Below are 21634 nucleotides of genomic sequence, written 5' to 3'. Positions count from 1 at the left end.
AAAATGTATAGTCTCATTAAAGAATGGATTCAAGGGCCAAGCACATAGAAGGTAAGAAAGTGAAAGTGACTGTAGTACACAAAAAGAGTGGTCTTAAAGTTCTTTAATTCTTCATCCAGTTTTGAGGGGTTTTTTTGCAGTGATTAATATTACAATAAATAATGAAGCTAGTTGTGCTATGAAAGTTATAGCTAGAAGTGTCTGCAGGGCCCGGCCTAACATAAACCGATGACAGAACTCAAATGGACTATAACTTACATTCTTAAAGTTATACCTGCACAGAAATCTTTACCTGTAGCAGTCTGTGCTTACCATTTTGTCACCCATGGCCAAGTTCTGGAAGTTTTCTTCCCAGTTTACTGTGTTACAATAAGCATGTGTGAATAGATGGAAAGATCATAGACGTTATTTCTGTAACTTATAAACTGTCAGCTAAAACATGTAATGGATAAAGACACACTGAAAATGCACAGATTTCTAAGTTAATTTTTCTATCAAATATTTACTGATTCTCATTTAAGTCTACTTTTTCCATTTCTAGGATTTTTGCCATCTCTGGAAGCATTCTTTCACATTTTACCAAGGCGATTTGGGGAAGTGTCCAACAGTCCTGGTAACACAGGGGAACAGCTATGGAAGTTCATGACTCGGTCACGTTAGAAGGATATGTAAACTGTCTTGGTTTCTTTCAAATGTTTATACACCATATACCTGCTGGCAATACGGCTGTAAACTGACAAGGGGTTACAGGTCTAAGAAGAGTTTGGGAAATTTTTACTTTTGAGGTTATGATGAGGAAAATTTTTCACCGTAAGAACAATCAGCCACTGGAATAATTTCTCCAGGGAAGTGGTGGCTTCCCCAACATTGGACACTTCTAAAATTCAGCTGGACAGGATGCTGGCCATCTTGTCTAGACTGTGCTTTTGCCACAGAAGGTTGGGCCAGATGATCCTTGAGGTCCCTTCCACCCTGGAACTCTAGGATTCTACAATGGCTGCATCATAACTATTTTGCTGCATTCTGATTACGCTCATCCCTCTGTGCACTATTACATTTACTGCACCAATAAAGCACGCCTGGCTATCAGGCTGAAAACAACCCTTAAAAGCACCATTTTACTGTATGTGAAGCCTTTTACTGCTAAGGGATTCACTCTGTAGCTAGGAGATGAGAGCCAATGTCTTGAATCACATCTCTGCAAGTTTTCCCTCCAAAAGCGATGATTGATCTTGCAGTTCATTTTAGTTGAAAGTTCAGCAAAGAGCCACAAATAATAATTACCTCCAGCAATATGAGACAAGAGTAGTATCTACCATACCACTGACTAGATAATCCAAAACGCAATCTTGTTTGTACTAAAAGAAAAATAAAACCAAAATACAGAATACTATCGAACAGCGATTTGCAGAAAGAAACGTTTATCTCTGTGCCGCTGGTTTAAATTAGTTTTGCTGCCGTAAGCACGGATGGAAGCGCCTTCGTGACCCCAGCGGCTCGCCCTGCAATGCCCGGGCAGTCGGTGACAGCCTCGGACGGTGCTGGCTACCTCCGCGGTAGCCCTCGGGCCACCCGCTTTCAGCTACGAACGCTGCCAGGCCGGGGCCGCCCCACCGGCACGGCAGTCAGGGCGGGGGCGCGGGGGGGCTCACACCCCTCCTCCGGTAACCGCTACTGCCGCGGGAAACGCTCCTCCCGCCCCGCCGCCCCCTGCTCCGGGGGTCGCCGCCAGCCCCGCCGCCGCACCGTGAGGCAGCCCGGCCCCCCGGGGAACCGCCGGCGCTGCCCCGGCCCTGCCTGACACCGGGCACAACGTCCGGGCCGCCGCCGCCGCGGGATGAGGCGCAGCTCCGCCACCCCCCGCAGCCACCGGGGGATTTTCCGCGTGTAACCACTAGCGCGGTGCCAGCGGCAGGGACGGCGCTACTCACGGCGGCTCCCGACCGCCGCCACCTGTTACCTGCCCCCGCCTCCCCCCGGCACCCAGCTCACGCCCGGCGCGGGGCCCTCGCCGCGGCCCACCCGCACCCCCGAACCCCTCACACCGCGCCGGCCCCGGCCCCCGCGCAGCGCGGCGCGGCGGGGGGGAGCGGGCACCGCCACATCCGGGTGCCGCCGCCCTTAGCGCGCATGCGCGGCCGCCCCGGCGCTGCCAGGCCGGGCGCCGCGGTAGTGGCCGCCGCCGCTCCTCCCCGGGGCGCTGCGCTTCCGCGTTGTCAGGCAAGGGGGAGCGACCGTGAGCGGGGGAGGCGCCCTTCGCCGCGGCGGCAGGAGGAGGAGGAGGAGGAGGATGGTTGTGGGGGCGGGCGGCGGCGGCAGCAGCAGCCGCCGGGAGAAGCCCCGCCGGTGACTGGCTGGCGGCACACGCAGCTCTGAGGAGGCGGAGGGCGCCTGAGCCGAGCCGCGGGGCGGGCGCCTGCGACGGGGGGGAGAGACTGCGGCGGCGGGAGGGGACCGGCACACGCACGCTCGCACTCACACACACGCGCGCAGAGACGGGTGACGGCGGCGGCCACGGGTGCCACGATGTGAGGCGGGCTGCGCGGGGGGACGCGGAGGCTCCGCGGCGAGGCGAGGCGGCCCGCACACCCTCAGTGGCGGGGGGGCGGCCGGGGCGGGGCCGGCCGAGCCCGGGGCGAGCCGTGCGCCCCGGCGGGCAGGGCAGGGCGCGGAGCGGCGGCGGGCGGCGAGTCTGGGACCGGCGACGGCGGTGGGCTGACCGGCTCCTGTTTGCTTGGCTCCAGTCCCCGAGCCCGCGGGCCCCGATGAGGAGCGCCCCTGCGCTGCCGGACTGACGCCCCGGCGCCCTCCCCGCCGACGAGGAGGAGCGCTGCCCCGCGGCGGAGAGCGCGGCGCCCCTGTTCGCGGGCCGCCCCTGCACCGCCCTCCCCGGCGGGGGCTCGTCTGCCGTCGGCGGGGCGGGCGGCGGTGACAGCGCGGCGGCCAGGCCGGGGGAGCGGGGAGCGCCGCCGCCGAAGACAATGAGGAAATTTAACATCAGGAAGGTGCTGGACGGCCTGACGGCGGTCTCCGCCGCCGCCTCGGCGTCGTCCGCCGCGCAGCAGCAGCAGGCGGGGAACCGGGAGACCGAAATCCAGGAGACGCTCCAGTCCGAGCACTTCCAGCTCTGCAAGGTGAATGAACGCTGCAGCCCCCAGCCGGCTGGCGGCCGGGGAGGGGGGCGCGCCGCCGCCGCGGGCTCTGCGGGCTTTGCTCCCCGGTACCGACCTCGCCGAGCCCGCCTGCCGCTCCTGTTTACTTGTTTGGATTTATTGTTGGGGGGAGGGGGAGAAGGAAGGAAGCGGCGGGTGCAGCTGTACGGGTCTTGTTGGGTTTCCGTAGTCCTCTTTCCTGGAGAGTTTCAGGGTTTGTCGTCTTCTGGGCTCTGCCATGCGTGTAATATTGTCCGTGGTCACGAAGGCTTCGCAGGGAGAGTGGGATGGCCGGGGGAAGGAGGGATCCCTAGCTCTAGTGCAGATCTGATTATCGCGGCATTTGAGTAGAAGCCTCTGCTAATGGGCCCGAAGGACAGGGGATCTGTCGCTCTGCATTATTTGGAAATGCATTTATCCTGTTCCTGTGCGCCTGAAAAAGGCTGTAGACGTTTGTGGCGGTTGCGCTGCAGTGTGTTGCCAAGTTGCCGATGCTGCTATTGCACATCTCCTCCGGAGACAGGGGGAAAGTTCCTGTTTTTTTATTTGCTTGTGCGTGATACAATAACTGCGGTTTGTGTCTGCACACTTTAGAAAATGATGCAGCGAATTAATTCACCAGCTGTACCAAGAGGAATAAAACTGATTTGAATATCAATACCCATTTTTATCTTTACAATGTACCCATGGCCTAGCTTGATATGGATGAGCTTGTTTGTGGATTTTCCTCCTTGTTTTATCTAGTCTTGCAGGTGTTTATGCCACTTTTGCAAGTTGTTCACAAAGGACATGGAAAAGAGCAGAGCTGTTACCCGTTAGATTTTATTCACTGTGAAATACTGAGAGTTGCGGGGTATGCCTGCAACTTCAGTGAAGTAAACGCAGCATATCAGAAGTTTGCTATGCATTTATCAGGTCCCAAAATAACTCTGCTTTAAACTAGTTTTGAAATGGAAAAGCTAGCAGTTGTGTGGCTTATGTTGTGTACGTTTATAAGGGAAATAAGAGTAGGTGACACTTCTGTTATGTTCTCTATTCCGATTAATTGCAGCCTGAGAAGTGTAATGGGGTTATTGCTTCGTCAATTACCAAATCAGTCTTGGCTAACCAAAAGGCTAAATTTGCCGATAGCTTTGTATTAAGAAAGAATCCCACGATTGAGGTTTTTTTGCTTTGTTCGGTGGGGTGAGTTTTGGCTTTGTCTGTTTTGGGGGCTGTTTTTTCTCTTTGGGGGAAGCAGAGTGGTTCTGTGGAGCTTGAGCTGTTTTTTTTCTTAACGTGCTGAGAGAGGTTGCACTGTCATGTGGGGCCTTGTTGGATTCAAATTGAAGTGATTTTCAGAAAAGCAGGTCTAGTAATTTGAAATAGTTGTAATGACAAGTCTGGCTTTGTTGCCAAACTTCCGATGAACATCTCATATTTTAATAGTTAGTGCCTTTGTTAGAGCTGAAAGTAAGATTACTCAGAGAATGAGATAGATGAAAAAATAAAATGCTGAGTTCGATACAGTCTTTGTACAGAAGAAATGTAAGATTCAAATTAAGTTTCAGTAAGTATGACTGTTACTTGATGATAGAGGATGAATGAATAATTATGACTTTAAAAATCACTTACAGTTGATTCATGCAAGACAGCTGATTTTCTCATTCTGTTGTTAAAATGCTTAGTAGTTCCTTTTTAATTGGGATTAACACTGAATCCTGTTCCCTAACATACATGATTCCAGTTATGATTCCTAACATGATTACATTTATTTTTGGTTTGCTGTTTGACCCATCATTAATGCGATGATCTGACTTGTTAGACTGTACGCCATGGTTTCCCCTATCAACCTTCAGCCTTGGCATTTGATCCTGTTCAGAAAATACTGGCCATCGGGACTCAGACTGGAGCACTAAGGCTGTATCCTTTTAACATTCTGAAACAGATTTGGTGCACCTCATGCATGTGATGTTTTGATTCAGCTGCTGGGACCATTCAGAAGTCTGGTGGGAACCAGGTATGCAAGAGAAGAGAAAAGAAAAGCTGTTTTTTGCTGGTGGGTGGCCTGGTTGGTTTGGTTGTTCTTTGTGTCAGTTCAAGTTGTGTTAATAACGGGAGGTATGGCTGCTCAGTCCCTGTTGTCTCAAGTTAACATACACATTTTGTGGAGGGTTACTAGTGTGCTGACAGTTTAGAGCAGCTGACTGCAAATCTAGAGACCTGGGCTAAGCTCTGTTTCATTGTTCTGCTGTATTCTCTGGGATTGAAGAATTTTGTGCTGCTCAGTGGGTTTTTTTTGTATGCTCTGTTTTTTTGCCTTGTTCTTGAGATAACTACAGTATTACCAAGCTTACCTGCTACTGCTTCTGTGTTGCCAGAAGATGGTTTCACATGATGACCCTAAAGGGTACAGGAGTTGTATCTCACTAATAGTTTCCACGTGACTGAGATGAGCAGAATGTATTTGTGAAATAAAGCACCAGTAACCTTGCTGCTTTTTGTTCACTAAAAAGTGAACTATCCATATGTTCACAGCCGTATGGTGCTATAGCCATATGCTACTATCCAAGCCATGTAACAACATGGGTTTAAACTTTTGTTTTTAAAAAAGGATGCCCTGTAGATTCTTTAATCAAGAGCCATTGTCCAAACCTTACTTTCCAGCTGAAAAGAATGAATTGAATTCTTTGTTGTCCTGAAATTGACTGAAGTCTGGCCTTTTTGGGGAAGACTGAGGCCGTCTTGCTAGAAAAATTGACTTGATCCTCTTTAAACTGTAGGGAAGCTAGGGAAGCCTCATCTTTTCATTTTCCTTTGCTGCTTATGTTAGTCTGCAAGTAGACTTTTTTTTTGTTTCCCCCTGTAACATCACTACTCTGTCTGTAAAGTTAATTGCCTTAAGAGGGTCTTTTAAAAGTTGAGAAATAAGAACTTCAGTGTGAAATCCAAGGCTTTAAGAAGAGGCTGAAGTAGCTTGTATGATATCTATATCTATTATGAATTCCCAAGATCTCTTAATTCAAAGTAATTAACAGTAATTGACAGTAGTGACCATGCAGTGTTCCTAATGCCATATTTGAAATTAACCTTAACTATAAATTTTGGTGCTGAAAAGATGGTAGAGTTGATTTAGAATGAATTGTGGGTGGTTGGTGCTGTTAATTACTCTCATATTGGTAGAATAGATGAGAAATGAGAGAGACCTAAAAGTAAGGATTTGGATTGGAGGAAAAGGAGAGATCAAAATACACCTCTTTAGAGCTTATTCACCTGTAATTTTCGGCAGTATGATGTTGCACTTTGGGTAATGATGACTTGATAAAACCTGTTTACTGGCACTCATCCATGACTACAGCTGTGAATTCTTGGAGTGTGAATTCCTTTCTAGATAATCCAGAGAAGTATTTCAAGATCGTAAAGAAAGAAACAGTTACTATGAGAGGAAGCAGTAACATTGTAAGATAATGTATTTCCTAAGGGAAGGGAAGAGGTTTCATGCAGAGGCTGAAAAGTTGATGCTCACCTAACTTGATGAAGATTAATATGCTTCTCAGTACCTTGATACAGATCTTGATTCTTGGAAGAACTAGTGAAATGCCCTCGGCCTCAGCTAACAGGTTAGCCTTACAACCCGACAACACTGCAGATGTTGCATCTCCTGTGATAACTTGCTCTTGGGGATGGAGGAGCGCAGGCAGAGGGTATACATTCGGATACATTCCCAATGTAAAACCAGCCTCTTACTGTCTGCCTGGTGAAACTGTTTTGAAAAGTACTATTTGGGAAGGAGTGAAACTTGCAAGAAGTGCTTATTTTATTCTATTGCTCAAAGATAAAAACATAACCAAAAAGTGCTTGTTGACCTACAGGATGCTTTACCTGCCAAGGTTTCTACAAACAGTGAATTATGTGCAAGGATTCATTAAAGTGGGAGCCACTTACTCTAGAGCTGCAAATATTCTTAATTGAAATGGGACATGGAATAGAAAGACTGAGAGTCAGTTCGTTGAGAAGTAAATCCTGAAAGTCAATCCTCATTTTCTTCTGCGTTCATGTTGTGAGAATATAAAAGTAAAGGAATAATAATGTTTCTTTCATTGCTTACCAGCAGATGGGAGCTGGGTATTAGTGTCTTCCTTGCATCTTCAAGTATAGGTGCCTCTTGTCAAGCTTTCACTTCATTCCTATTTCAAGTAAGTGATCTGAGGAATTGTGAAGAAAGGGTTTGGTTTTGTGGTTTTGTTTTTTTTTTTCAAGAAAGGATATTAAAGAAAAAATATTCCTAAATCAAGGAATGACCTAACCTGTTTTAGATTTCATTAATATGTGAAGAAATTAATGTTACAGTCCTGATTGACTTTGGGCCATTTATCAGCTAACCCCTTTACAGAACATGTTTTCTATATTTGAGCAGTCAGCAGTTCAGGTACTTTAACTTCAGAACCAGTATTGATTAGGACAGATTAATGTGAGCAGGAATTTTCTGAACCACACTCCCATCTCATTCTTCTTTACAAGGACTCTAATCACTAGTGGAGGAACGGAGAGAATTTTAATATATAAATACTAAATGTTGTTTCTTGTATTGATACAGTGACATGTAATGATAGAACTAAAGCTTTTTCTGAAAAAACAGAATCTGTGGATACAAATATACTGGGAGTTCACTGACAGTGTATTTATTAATTAGAGATAAATAAATGACATCACAGCTGTATTGAATTCTCTGAATCCACACAGTAACTGTGAAAATGGTAATAACTAAACTGTAGGTGGCATGTTTCACTGATTGAATTAGAAGTTGAATTACTACTCTGTTAATATTCTTTGTCCCTGATCCTGGGTTTGATAGGTTAAAATAAGAGGACAACACTGTGGAGGTGGTGACTTAGTTTGCCAGAGGCTGGAGTTTGCCATTCTGTGTCCATAAGCAGCAGCTGGTTCTAGATCTTGCAGTTTTAAGAGGGAGAGAAGTCCATAAAAATGTTAGGAGAAGACGGCTTTTAGTGTAAAACTTAAACCTTATGAATCACCAAAGTTAGTTTGGGATTATTCACTAGCTTAATTTGAGCTGTGTATCCCTTGTATCTCCTTTAAAAACCCATTTGATTCTACTTCCAGGGTTCCTTAAAAATATTTTTAACTCTGATTTAGCAAGGAAACCCTTAATTAGAGAACATTTTGAGCAATTAATAGCAAAGGGTCTGTTCTGTTTTCAGCCATGGACAACTTGGTTCGTTTACTGCATATGAGAAAGAGGGACAAAGTGTATAGCTTCATAGAATGAAAACCTTGAAGAGAGGTCAGATGCTGGACTCACTACTCTTTGACTACAGAACAACCAGCTGATGTGACCTTCTCCCTGACATTAGGATCTCTTGAAAACAGTTAAGCCATTGGATTCTGTTCTCTGTATTGCAGGGGAAGTTGAGTGATAAGGTAGGCACAAGAGCAGGAGTGCGGCCCTGAGTGACATAAACTCTTAAATTTGTCACATACACCCACACTCATCTGGTTACGCTGATCCAGCTGTTCCTCTGAGTTGGTGGTGCTGATCAGACGACAGTTGTTCCAGCCGCTTGAGGTGTTTGAGCCTTGGCTGGTGGCCTGGCTCTTACATGTGGCAGTTCTGCCTCAGGCTTGCACTTCTGCACAGTGCTGGAAGCTTGTGGATGTTTTTCCCACAAGGAGCAGTTGTGTTTGATACTGATTTCAAACTGCAACAGTTAGTGTAAGCTGCTGGTGTCCTCCTTTGTCACTGCAAAGATATCTTTGACTTGCCCCATCCTTAAAAGGATTTAGCTGTTGTTACCAGGGTGGCTTTCACCTTTTGATCTCCTGTCCCAAATGTGTTAGATGTCAAGTAGTTAAAAGTTCATCTATACTTTGCTTCTTTCCTGTTCGTACCTGAACCATTACAGCAGGACACACAGTCCATAGCCTTTAGGAAGTTTTGTGCATAATTGTCTGTGCTTTGTTTTCCCAGCAGGTATCAGACCTTCTAATGAGTTAGAGCTGAGTGTGCGTACTTGAGGTTTAACTTACCTGAATGGTGTAGTTGGGTAGACTTCACCCTGTGACATCCTGACAATGTTCAGTGTCCTTGGTAATAGCCCTGCTTCTGTGCTGTCCATTGTTTTCACTCTTTTGCTTAAAAGTCCTTCTAGAAAAGTCAAATGTAACATTTAAAATGTAAAGAGGTCTGAGAAAGGTGAAAGCAACTTTTTCAGGATTTGTCTGTCTTTAGGATGTTGTTTTCTCAGAACTTTAAATTACTACTTGTACAGGGCTCTGGGCTTAATAGTTGGCTGAACTTTTTTGTTTGCTTTTATGGGTGGTAGAATAACCTTTGAAGCTAAAGCAGAAGAGTTGAAGGAATTCTCCAGCTCCCTACTGTTTAACTGCACCATCTTGAATAAGTTTCTTCAGTTTTCACTGCTTTAATTTCCCAATAGCAAAACTAGGACAGTATATCAAATGAAATGTAGTTTGATTATCAGCTAACATGAATGCAGTATCTTCACTGGTACTTCGTGCCTTAAAAATACTCATTTGCAGCTTGAAGCTCAGTCACTCTCTTGATAGAGGGAATTCTAAAAAGGAAGACCACTTCCACTAGAAACTCTTGAGAATAAAGGGGATACCTGTAGAATAAGCCTTTTGCCTTCCACAGATTTTACCTAGGACTCTATTTCCTAGCAGAATGGGTTCTTTAATTCAAGTTTGGGGTGTTTTTTCTGTCACAAACCCAGTTTAAAGGAAGGAGAAATATTAGATTGTTTGTCGTTCTGTCATGAAATAACTGAAGATCCCAATTGTTCCAAATGTCAGCATCTATTTCCCTCCATTCTTTTCAGCAGTAAAAGGTGACTTGTATGTAGGCAAATGGCTGAAGTTTTCACATATCTGAGGTGTATAAAACTCGCTTTCTGTGACTTCCATTCTTTGTGACCTCTGAGAAGAACTCACAACTGTTACTCTTTGATCAAAATAGCTCAAAGTCTGGATGTGTGGTTCCATGCAGTCAGTTTCTGATGAAATGTTTATGCTGCAGTATCTGGATAGTTTTGCTGTAGATATACACCAAAAAAATAAAGCAATTTTTTGTTAGAGCTTCAGAGAACTCACTATGCTGTTTCAAACATGTCATGTGACTATATCTATTAAAAATACTTTTCTTTTGGATCATTCAGACTGTGCAAGGCAGTTTGTCAGTCTGTTTTGTACATTTTTAGTTTTTTCCCTTTCACAGAAACATCAGCTTGATGTTGTGGTGGTTTTGGTTTGGGTTTTTTGAAGTAGCTCTACATCTGCTCTTTTTCCCTTCCAGGGAAAGGGCAGTAGCGCAATGGCTGGAGTTGTGTTTACAGTATGCAGAGCAAAGATTTCAAACTGAGCATCTAACTGTGAAGTTGGCATAGCTTCAAGTGGGAGACTGAGCCAGATGAACTTGGGAGAGCCTTTCCAGCCTAAATTATTCTGTGATTCTGTCTGTTCTGTGAATATACCAAAGTTGAACTAAACTACTGTTTTGTAGATAGTCAGGGTTTTTTGGCATTTGTACACCGAAGAGAATAGTCTCAACCTTTGCCAACATTCTTCTGGACTTTGAACAAATCTTCCTGTTTTGGGAAGAGTACATCAGGGAAGCTACTAAAAATATTGCAATAGTGTCATGCCAGAGAGACTCTGTGATTATCTGTTAATGAGAAGGTGTTTGCTTTCTTATTGGGTGGCTTGGTTACCACCCAATTCACATAGAATAGTTTAAACAAGAAAACCACTTTGCTTAAAACATACATTAATCTTATCACATTTCCAGTTCTTTTAACACTACCACGTTTCTTGTCATATCTTCCAGCATTTAGTTCACATGGGTATCATCAGCTCTTACATCTGTTTTTCAATGAAAAATCCCCATCCCCTAAATGAAAAAAAGCCAACTACCTTTAGATATTCTAAAATGAAATAAGGCCAAAGTGCTTTAATGAGACATGTAACCCTTAAAAATGTATGGAATTATAGCAAGTTTGTCCTACACAGAGAAAGCTGTGATGGAATTCTTAATATAGGATGATGTACTTTCTAGATCTATGGTTACACTTGTTGGGAAACTTGGTGTGCTAGTTTTGGCTGGGATAGAGTTAGTTCTTCATAGTAGCTAGCATAGGTCTGTGTTTTGGATTTGTATTGAAAACAGCGCTGATAACACAGGGATGTTTTAGTTACTGCTGAGCAGCGCTCACAGAGCCAAGTCCTTTTCTGCTTCTCACCCCACCCCACCAGTGAGCAGGCTGGGGGTGCACAAGGAGTTGGGAGGAGACACAGCCGGGACAGCTGACCCCAACTGACTAAAGGGATATTCCATAACATAAGATGACATGCTTGGCAATTAAAAACTGGGGGAAGAAGGAGGGAGGGGGGAGGGAGGGGCAGTGCCACATCTGGAGTGATGGTGTTTGTCTTCCCAAGTAACCAATATTCATTATGTCCTGTTTTCTGGGAATGGCTGAACACACCTGCCTGCCAATGGGAATTGGTGAATGAATTCCTTGTTTTGCTTAGCGTGTGCACACAGCTTTGCTTTACCTATTAAACTGTCTTTATCACAACCCACAAGTTTTCTCAATTTTACCCTTCTGATTCTCTACCCCATCCATCCAGGAGGGAGTGAGTAAGCGACTGTGTGGTGCTTAGTTGTTGGCTGGGGTTGAACCATGACAGCCCTTTTCAGTGCCCAGTGTGGGGCTTCAAGGGTTCAAGGTAATGACAAATTTGATTGGAATGTGCTAGATTGAATTTATAGCTGTTTAGCTGTTAATTGACAGGCCCCTGTGCTTGCTACTGGGCTTGCTTGCCTTACTGTATATTAGAGTCTAGTGCTTGTTAGTGGTTGCTTTTTGCTTTTGCTGCTTGCTGTACTGCTTATCATCTTACTCTGCTGTGCCTGGGAACATTTTGATAACAGCAGTGGCAATGTGCCTGGGCTGGCAGATGGCCAGAGCATCGCTGCTGTTTTTGTGCTGCTGCATTGGACAGGCTGTAACTCCAGTGTGAACTCGAGTTGAAGAGACTGTGACCTGTGAATGAGTCCACACAGGAGCAGGACACCCTGAAACGTCTGTGGCCATGCATAAGCCCATACCAGAGCAGGTACATCTCAAACATTTGTGGCTGTGGTTATGTCTGTGCCACAGCAGATATACCGATGAAGGGATTGTGGCCCAGGGGTAAGTCCGTGCTGGAGAAGGTGCACCTTGATGCATCGGTGACTGTGCATTGAGGGTCATCTAGAGCACCTCAAAAGTGTGTGGCCGTGGATAAGCCCACGATAGAGCAGTTACACCGCTGGAAAGACTGCAGCCGTGGGTAAGGCCATGTTGGAGCACATTTACCTCGGAAGGGACTATGTCTGTGGGTAAGGCCATGCTGCAGCAGATGTATCTCTGAAAGGCATTGTGGCCCATGGGTAAGGGTAAGGAACAGGTGCACCTCAAAGCAGCTGTGGCTGTGAGTAAGTCTATGCTGCAGCAGGTATCTGATTTGAAGTATTATCACATATACTGTAATTCTATGAACAGCTTTTAGTAGTAGTTGCTTTTGTTCAAAAATACATGACGTATAACTGTATTAAATGTCATACTATAAATTGCAAAGATGAACTTTAGAGTGAAGACTTTCCTTCCCTGTAAGTATTTTACTGACACAGTAGAAGCCTTCAAACTTGCTGGGTCATAGCGAGTTTGGGGAAGGAAACTTCTTCAGAAAGCATACAACGATTGCAAGGCTGCACATGTTACCATAGCATTAGCATAGCCTGTTGCCTTGTAGGCTATTTGTGAAGTACTGGTGGTATGGATTTTGTGATCTGATGATGTTAGGGTAAAATGTAATGGGGAATTGGACAGCTGGGACCCAGTTTAGACTTTTATGCTTCTGGTACAGTGGTTAATTCACAAGGCTCTTAATTTTACATTTTACTGAATTTGTTATTTCTCAGCACTGTGGAAGGGATTTTAGAACTGAAGTAGCATTATTGCTGCAGGAGAAGACATGAGCAATTTCAGTAAAGCCATGTCTGGAAAAGTAGAAGCAGCTCACAACTTGAGATGTGTTAAAGCAAGCCTGAAAGCACAAACAAGGATTGCAAAGCCTTCCTAACAAAACTTCCTGTTTGGCAGAGGTTTAATAACTGCATGCGACTTTGTAAGTGTCCAGGTGTCAATTTTTACAAAGGTTTCACAAGGCAAACTTAAGTGTTATTACACATTACCTGTAAGGTGCCTAGAATGCCCTCAGTTATTATTTTGTTTCCTACTTCTATTCTAGAACTGGTTTTTGGTTCTCTGTTTAATGGAACAGTAAACCCCCACATTATTTATCAGTGTTCCCCCAGCACATCTGTTTTTGTAAGGTTATCTGTGTGGAAGCTCAGTGAAAAGCAGAATAAAATTTGTAAATTATTATATTTTATACGAAGTTAAAACTGGGAAACATGGATTTTGAGAACAGCACTTTATCCTTGATCTTAGCTAACTGGTAATGGTTTCACATTTTGAAAAAGAGTCCTTAGCAGTTTTGAAGGAATTAATACTGCAGTAAGTCTTTATCTTTTATCTGTTGGGTCTTCTCTTCTTGCTACTGTTGATGTGTACCATCGAACTAATTGCTTATAATTTTTTTTTTTATAAAAAAAATCAGATTCTTAATGCTGCAAAGTACATCTGGTTAAGTAGACAAGACTACTTTTCCAGAGATCTAATTGTTTGACACGAAGTACAGTTATTTGTTTGCTGACCTGAGGAAAAAGTCTGTGATGCTTGTGAACCAAAACAACATATGAGAGCACATTGCTTACCCACTGCCAGTATGCTGTCTTTCAGCAGCTTTTGAAGCTTCCTTATTTTGCTGAACCATAAGTTCAAATTGTGGTGTCATAATTGGTACTAGAATGCTAATCAAGCATAGCCTCTTAGTATTCAGCTGGCAATAACTTGGGTAACCTTTTTCATGTCAACGCTTCTGTCATAGGCACTTGATAATAACACAGCTTACATGTTTATCAAAGGGAGCACTAAGTTACTACTTCTGTTGACTTCCAGTACAAATACAGGTGAAGGTCTAATGACATAATTTAAATCTCTGGCAGTGATAGTTGTATCACTGAATTCAGACAAGGTTTAAAATTATGAAGGTCTTGCAAATACCTCAAACCAAAACACTTCAGTAGTGAGGACTGTGGTAGAGTGGTATAATTACTTATGTAGTAGATTTCTAAAATATGTAGCAATTCTGTCAGCCTCCAGAGACTCATACTGAATCCTGATTCATCTTGATTTTTTACAATGCTTTCATGAAATTACTTTTTCTGTGGCTATCATTTAGCCTGATCTGACAAGCTGCTTTTCGGTTTAAGACTCTGCCACAAACGAGAGCTATTTTGTCTTATCATTAAAATCTATCCTTGGTAAGAGATTCCAAAACTGCTTTTATGTCTGAGATCTCTACAACTTGATGACAGCCTTGGTCTGCATACTAGCTATTCTAACTTAATCACTTCCTGCAAAGACTTAGTCTATTTTGAATCCCTGAGCTTCTCTTAAAAAAAAAAAAAAATTAAAAAAAAAAAAATATATTTATAATGCCTGTAATGAGGCAGCTATAATAATTGCTGAATTAAGATTGATTTTAATAGTGTATAGTAAAAATTCTTCACTGAAGTTCAAGAATAGAACTTCCCCTAGTCATTCATCCACAGCAGTTCTACTCTGCATCAGTTGTTCTCATAGATTGTTTGCTCTGAATTTTATCTTAAGTGTCAAGAATAGTGGAAGTAGGTGAAACTTAAAATGTCTGTTAGTACAGAAAACAGTGCAAGATTAAATGCTTTGAGGTATGCCACGTTATGCTGATTGAGCTAATTAAAATGTGAAACTGAGATTTTTCATAATAACAATGCTGATTTTGTAATACTTTAAAAAGTACAGTCTGAAGTGTTGCCGTTTGGCAAATCAACTACTTGATCATTGTTCTACTGAGAAGTTTATAGCTTGATAGAAATAACTAAAAGCTACTTCATTTATTCATTTTGCTGAATGTCATGGGGTTTTGCTTCATAAGTGCCTTTAAAAAGGTAGTAACAAAACCTGGTTTCTGTTTGGGCAACTTGAAGCTTAATTTCCTTCTAAAATTGAGATAATAGAATTGCAGTGACCACAGCTTCTGTGTCCAGAATAAGTCTTAGCTTGTCACACGCAAACCAGACAGTGCTCATAAAAGGAATACTGCTAGAGAGGGGAGGTTAGGTTCTCCACCAAGGTGGCTGTAGACCAAACTCACCCTTTTATGAGATATCTCCCATGGATTCTCCAAGAACTAGTTGTTTCCTCCTGCTCCTATATTCTTGTGAAAAGTCTTCATAGCTTTAACTTTGGAAACCTGGGAACTAAAGAAAGGCTACAGATCCAAAGGAAGCAAGGCCTTTGTACTTCTGCTTAGCGAGCTACTGCTTTATTTTCTGTGATTCATGCCATTTCAAACAGGGGATTGCATTGCATAGCCTCTTGAAGCTCCTGCCAGGCTTGTACTCTGTGTGTGTTTGATTAACATTATTAGATTTTTGGTTCACATTAAGATGATATATTTAATGCTTCAAGAGTAGGCAACTAAAGAGGTAATCCAGCTGATATTCAGTGGTTTTGATAACCTTTTCTACTAAAGACTTGTCTCTTTGCCACCCTAGTAACACCAACTTGTAGTCAGCAGCAACAGATGGACAAAAGCAATTTGCATTACTTGCTCATTAGTGAAAAAGAATAGAATGCTAATTTTTTGTGATCACTTAATGCTAAATTGATAGGATTAGCATGTCTGTATTTTTTTAGCATATGCTCTATCCAGTTTTACTACCTTGTTAAACAGAGCAGATGTTCATCTTCACAGTTGAAAAACATTCTTGACTGAACTTTATAGTGTTGATATTAGAAGTACAGTTACTAAGCTTTAGTGATGCATATTAACATGCAGAATGGGCTTCAGAGCAATAACTTGCCAGGCATTCCCTTTTACACGTGTTCCAAACTGGTGCAGTGAGATTAGCTTCGCAGCTGCCCTAAATGTCAGATAAAAAGGAAAGTCACCAAAAAAAGCCCCCAGTAAACTTCCATTTAAGTGACTAAATATAATGAGATTTCTTGCTGGCATGGTGAATATCCCCTCATTCTTTAAAATAATTAGGTGGGAAACATAACACTTGGGAAAGAAATCCTGCTGAGTTATTAATCTGGAAAACGAGATCCGGTAGCCTACTTCTTTAAAGTACACAGTCTTATTTGTAATGTCCCCATGTTTTCATAAGGGATGCTGGCCAAAGTAAATAGTATTAAAGCAGCAGCCACTGACAAAGAATAATACCATTTTCTTATTTTGTACTTACTTCTCTATCTTCCAGTTTGAAAAAACAAACAACAACAACAAAAAAACATATGTCAAGAAACTTTTTTCAGTTACCCAGAGTATATGTGGTTGCCTAGGACTGTTACTTCTGTTCTTTCAGACGTTGCCCATGGAAGTACTGTGAACGTAGTCCCAAATATGTTAATAGTCAAAGGGATATAAAAAAAAGTAAACTAGAACAAGATTTATATGTGCTGTAGAGGATGTTGTAAGAAAGAGGTGGCAGTAGTTAACTAATTAACTCCTTTTATAAAATTATAAAAAATTAAATAATTTTTTTCTTACTTGAGTAGCAAAGGACAAAACTACTTAACTTTTGAACTATGGCAGTTTAAAAGAACTATGGATTTGTTGGATTTTGTTTTGTTTTTTCCATATGAACACTGCCAGTAATATCCAGATCAAATAAATGCTGTTCTGGGTAAAAAGAAAAAAAAAATTAATGTGGAGAGGAGGTGGCATTTCCTGAGCCAACTTCACTGACTTTTGATGATCTGTTCTTTCTGCTGGCAATTCCCAGTGGGAGAAGTAGCACATCAGAAGGTGAGAACAGTGAACTTTGGTTACAAAATATTTAGGAACTGCAGTTTTGCATTTTAGTATATTATAACCAGAAGCAGTTCCAGTATTTGATGATAGTCTTGCTGTGCATAATTAACAGCGCATTCTGTCATTTCCAGGCCAGATTTTTTTAGTGACGTTTGTGTAGCCTGTTTTACCTCCTGTAGTTTTCTATAGATAACCCGACTGAAACTTGTAAACATACCTCTCAGCGCAAGAAAGTTACCTGTAATGGATTCAGTGTAGTATTAGTGCCAACAGCTGTACAGGCCTCTGTTACAGCAGCTTGCAAATGCAGCTCTGCAGAAATTAAAACTTAACTTCTACAGATCTGCAAGTACAACAGATATCACAGCTGGTGCATAGCCATAATTGGAGCTCTAAGGGATCGATATTTGAATGCATCAGTATCTGTTTGATCCCCTACTTTGCAGCAGAACTGACTTGTATTTGCAGCACACTTTAAATAAAGATAGGTCTATTTTAGTATCAGAAATTACAATTCCAGAGGGGCCAGAAATGTGTAAATGTGAGTATGTGATAGTCACTAAAAAAATTGTCTCGATGGGTTTTTTCCATTATTAAATAACTAAAAATGAGGCTGTTATTACTCTTGCACCTGAGGGTAAGGTCATCTGCCTTGGCATAATAAGCATTAGAGGTGATCGTTCCTCTGGTAAATAGGAAACCCCCTTTAAAGACTGATAGTTTCTAAAACCAGGAAGAAAGAAGTATTTGGTTGTTGCCTGTCTGTAGGCTTCTATAACTCGGGCTGACCTTTACAAATGTAGTCTTCCTCTATTTTCAAGACTGAGCTGGAAGGGGGTGTGGAGTGTGGGGGGTGTGTGCCAATTCCTAGTCAGACTCAGGAAACTTGGGAGATACTACTTCAATTCCAAGAACACTACTTAAATGTTTAGATTGTAAGTTTTAGTGTATAATTTCAGAGTAATTCACCTGTCAATTCCAGCTGATACTTACTTTATATATGTAATACTTAGTGTATTATATATTTAGAAACATTCAATGTTTCTATGCAATATATACAATATAATAAAGAAATATAGGATTGCCTTAAACTAGGTCTTTGAGACAAAGATCACATCAGTCAAAGTGCAAAGCTTCAAATCAGTGCATCAGTGGATATGTATTTTCTCTGAACCAACTACCAGAACTTGGCTTTTTGATTTGTTGTTACCAAATCTGCTCAGCAAACTTGAAAGAGCATAGTGAACAAAACATCATTTTGCTGTCATACATGGAGTCCTATGATTTCCTGTTTTCTACATTTTAAGTGGCATGGATTTAGAAGAGGGAAACTGGAATTACTGGAAATAGAGTGGCTGCCTTATAAGAGGATTAACAATGCTTGATCTCCTCAGTTTAGAGCAGAGGAGAAGGAGTAAATATGATCAAAGATTGTAAAATCAAGAGGACACTGGTTAAAAAGCATGCTGAGCTGTCATTTAGCAAACTTGCAGTGCAAAAACTAGAGGGCATTTACTAAAGTACTGTTAGGCTGATTTAAGAGATAAAAACAATTTCTAGTTTGAATATAATGTGTAGTGAAATTCTAGAATTTGTGGGTGTGGGAGATGGTGTCAGCAGGCCATACCGGTGCATTCAGGAGGGGAATGGACAGATTTGCAGGTGATGGCTCAATAAGCAAATGCTAAAGTGACTAGACTGGAATTTGTCCTCTAAGGTACCTACTCCATTAGGAGGGTTTTGTTTGGGAGTGGAATGGGATAGGCTGCAAAAAGTGGCCAGGCTTGTATGCTTTTCTTCAATAACGTGGATTGCTGTTGTAGGAGACAGTGCTGGGCTGCACAGACCTCTGGCTTGAGTCACTGTGGTGGCTCCTGTGCTCTTAGTCTGGCCAACTCCTGTCAGAGGAAAGAATTCCTTAACTATTAAGTTGTTCAATGCTATGGTTGCACAACTTCATTTCAACTCACTGCTTCACACTTTAATCACTTTTATAAACACAGCTTAAAAATATTCTCAACTTCTATGGTTTGTGTCCTGGTTTGTTAGCAAGGAAATAATCTTTGCTGCTTAAGCAGAATTTATCAGATACCTAAATGGTTGATTAAACAGTCTCTGTGGTACTGTAAAACATGAAGCGCCAGTGTTGGTGTGGTGTAGTGGTGAGTTTTAACGTCAAGGAAGTTGGCATGAAAACTCGTGTGGTAATCATGCTCTGATCTGATAATGTTTTCTGCCTTCATGTTTCTGTCTGCAGTGGAGGTTACTGTTGCAATTAGAACAGTGTGCTGGGCAACTTCAGAAAACAATGGCCTTGAATAAGTTTTAAAGGAGAAAAACTGCTATTATTCAAATATCATAGCATACTATTACAGTAGCTGTATCCCGTTTGACAAAGAAGATGCTACTGAAACTTGCTATTCAAATCCACACAGTAATGGTTTGTAATTTTTAGGAATATAATCTTAACTGCTGTAGGAAAGGTTATTCTTGCAAAATATTCCTGAAATTATATTTAGTGTCAAACTTAATGGTAGGTTCAGTTACAAAACAGGTAAAATACTTAAAAGCACAATTTAAAAACTTTGTCCATATAGTTTGTTCTACAAAAAAACCCCGAAAGTAGAGAATCATCTGTATTGTGAACCTTCTCATTGTCTGCTATAGTACATTAAAAGCATGTAATTTTAAATTATACAAATATACTTAACTTGGGGGAAGTTAATTTCTGCTGGAATGAAACTCAGTTGGGGATAATTGTTAGTGTTGTCTTAGTGTATTAATGGAGAATCTTTAAAGGTGATCAGTGTAAGTGCATTCTGTATGAATAATATAGATATTCAGCTTCTAATAAGAACTTCTAAAAATATTTAATAGTCTCTCTTAGTAGCTCAGTGCTGGTCACGGCTATTACTTGGTATGTTACTTCTCTGGTTGTCTTTATTTAAAGGACTGCTAATAAATGCCATTCAGCATCTATTTTTGTTGATGTTTGACTGGAATGCATTTATCAGTCTAGTGTGCTGGTTTTCAGTAAAACAGACTTCATCCTGGGTTTGTACAACAGGCCACTAATTTATGTTCATTTTTCTCTTGTATTTGAGGAGATTATATGAAGAGATTGTACCCTTAATAGTTGCTATTTTTAATTATTGAAAATTATTAGTTAATAGAAATAAACTCTGTCTTTTGAAACCTAGTTAGTCTGTCTTAAACGTATGCAATTTTCAGTGTCTGTACATGACTGATTTCTTTTTCTCACTAAATGATTCTTCAGAAATACTATTTTAAAGTTTTCAAGTGTGCTTTAGTACAGTGCTGCTTCAGGTAGAGTTAATTGTAGCTCTTGTCCATTAATAGCTTCCAAGAATGTATGCCATCCTGGAAGAGGCCAGCTGGGGTGGTCTGCTGCAAACGATTTAACTTTTTCCTCTTTCTTCTCTGCTTCAAGAGGATCGAGTTTGTGTATGTATGCATCTTGAAATGTTTCTTTGTCCAGGCTGTTCAGCCTTGTTACCACACAGTGAATTTGAAGGCTACCTGTTCTCTGCAGACTTGCCAAGTTAGAGAGCTGACCAGACTCAAAATGTGTGTGGGGATTCGTAGGTGATTCTTGATTGAACAGCCTACTTCTTTTAGCCTTTTCTGGAGGCCAGAGTTGGGAACCTGGGAGTTTATGGGGAAAAATGAGTGGTAATCAGACTTAAGGTTGAAGTGCTAGCATATCAGTTGTGGGGTTTTGTAGTCCTTTGTTGCAAAAGTTGAGATAATTTGCAAGCAAAACACTTCCAGACTTGTAGTGCTTCAAAGAATTAAAAAGATTCTGCATGCCATTGGCCAGTAAAGATTCTCTTCTTTTAATGGAAAATACACTTAGCTTTTTCTCTTAATACATATGTGACTTGAATTTAGTTCTAGTGGAATTCTTTGCCATAAGGAAGTTTAATGCTTTTCTTGAAATATTTTTTTTCATTTCAGACAGAGCTACTGACCATTGTAAATGTAGAGTGGGATTATTTGTTCCAGTTTGATTGCTATGCTAACATTTGAAAGAAGAAATAAACTTTGAATCATAGCTTGCAAAGATGGTATTTATTCAAACTTTTCTAACCAAATCTTGGAAACAATAGTTTTCCCCCATGTTTTTTGTGTGTGTTTGGGTTTTTTTCTAGTAAATGTTTGAGAAACATCACAGGTGATTTAGTCTGACAGATACAAATTTAAATGCTTACTACTCCAGTTTATATCTGAGTCTCCTGGGTTGTTTTTTTTTACTCCTCACCGTGCAGAGCATATGTAAAGCTTCCCACATGTTGCAACTTCTCTTGAGTTGCAGTAGCTGGTTGAGAGTTGTATCACTTGTTTCCTCTTGTGTTTGTTTTTTATGGAAGATGTTACAGAAATGAACTTTCAAACAAATTAATTTCGTTTTCTCTATTGCTGAGTAGAAAAAGCTGTCTGATACTTTTGTTTTAATGTTTTGAGTTTTAATCAAA

General features: G+C 41.7%; 1 protein-coding gene across 1 annotated transcript in view; it reads left to right on the top strand.

Moving 5' to 3' along the window:
• Window positions 1-2292: 2292 nt before the first annotated feature.
• STXBP5 (syntaxin binding protein 5) overlaps window positions 2293-21634 on the top strand; it is a 102776-nt gene continuing 83434 nt past the window's right edge. Inside the window, exons 1-2 of the mRNA XM_074896592.1 lie at window positions 2293-3134; window positions 4957-5054. Of these exons, the coding sequence (XP_074752693.1) occupies window positions 2982-3134; window positions 4957-5054 (251 nt within the window). The 5' untranslated portion in view covers window positions 2293-2981. The remainder of the gene's footprint in view (window positions 3135-4956; window positions 5055-21634) is intronic.

The sequence above is a fragment of the Athene noctua genome, chromosome 1, assembly GCF_965140245.1.
Source record: "Athene noctua chromosome 1, bAthNoc1.hap1.1, whole genome shotgun sequence".
NCBI classification, from domain to species: domain Eukaryota; kingdom Metazoa; phylum Chordata; class Aves; order Strigiformes; family Strigidae; genus Athene; species Athene noctua.
The sequence above is the reverse complement of the archived record's forward strand: the minus strand, read 5'-3'. Positions and strand labels throughout refer to the sequence as shown.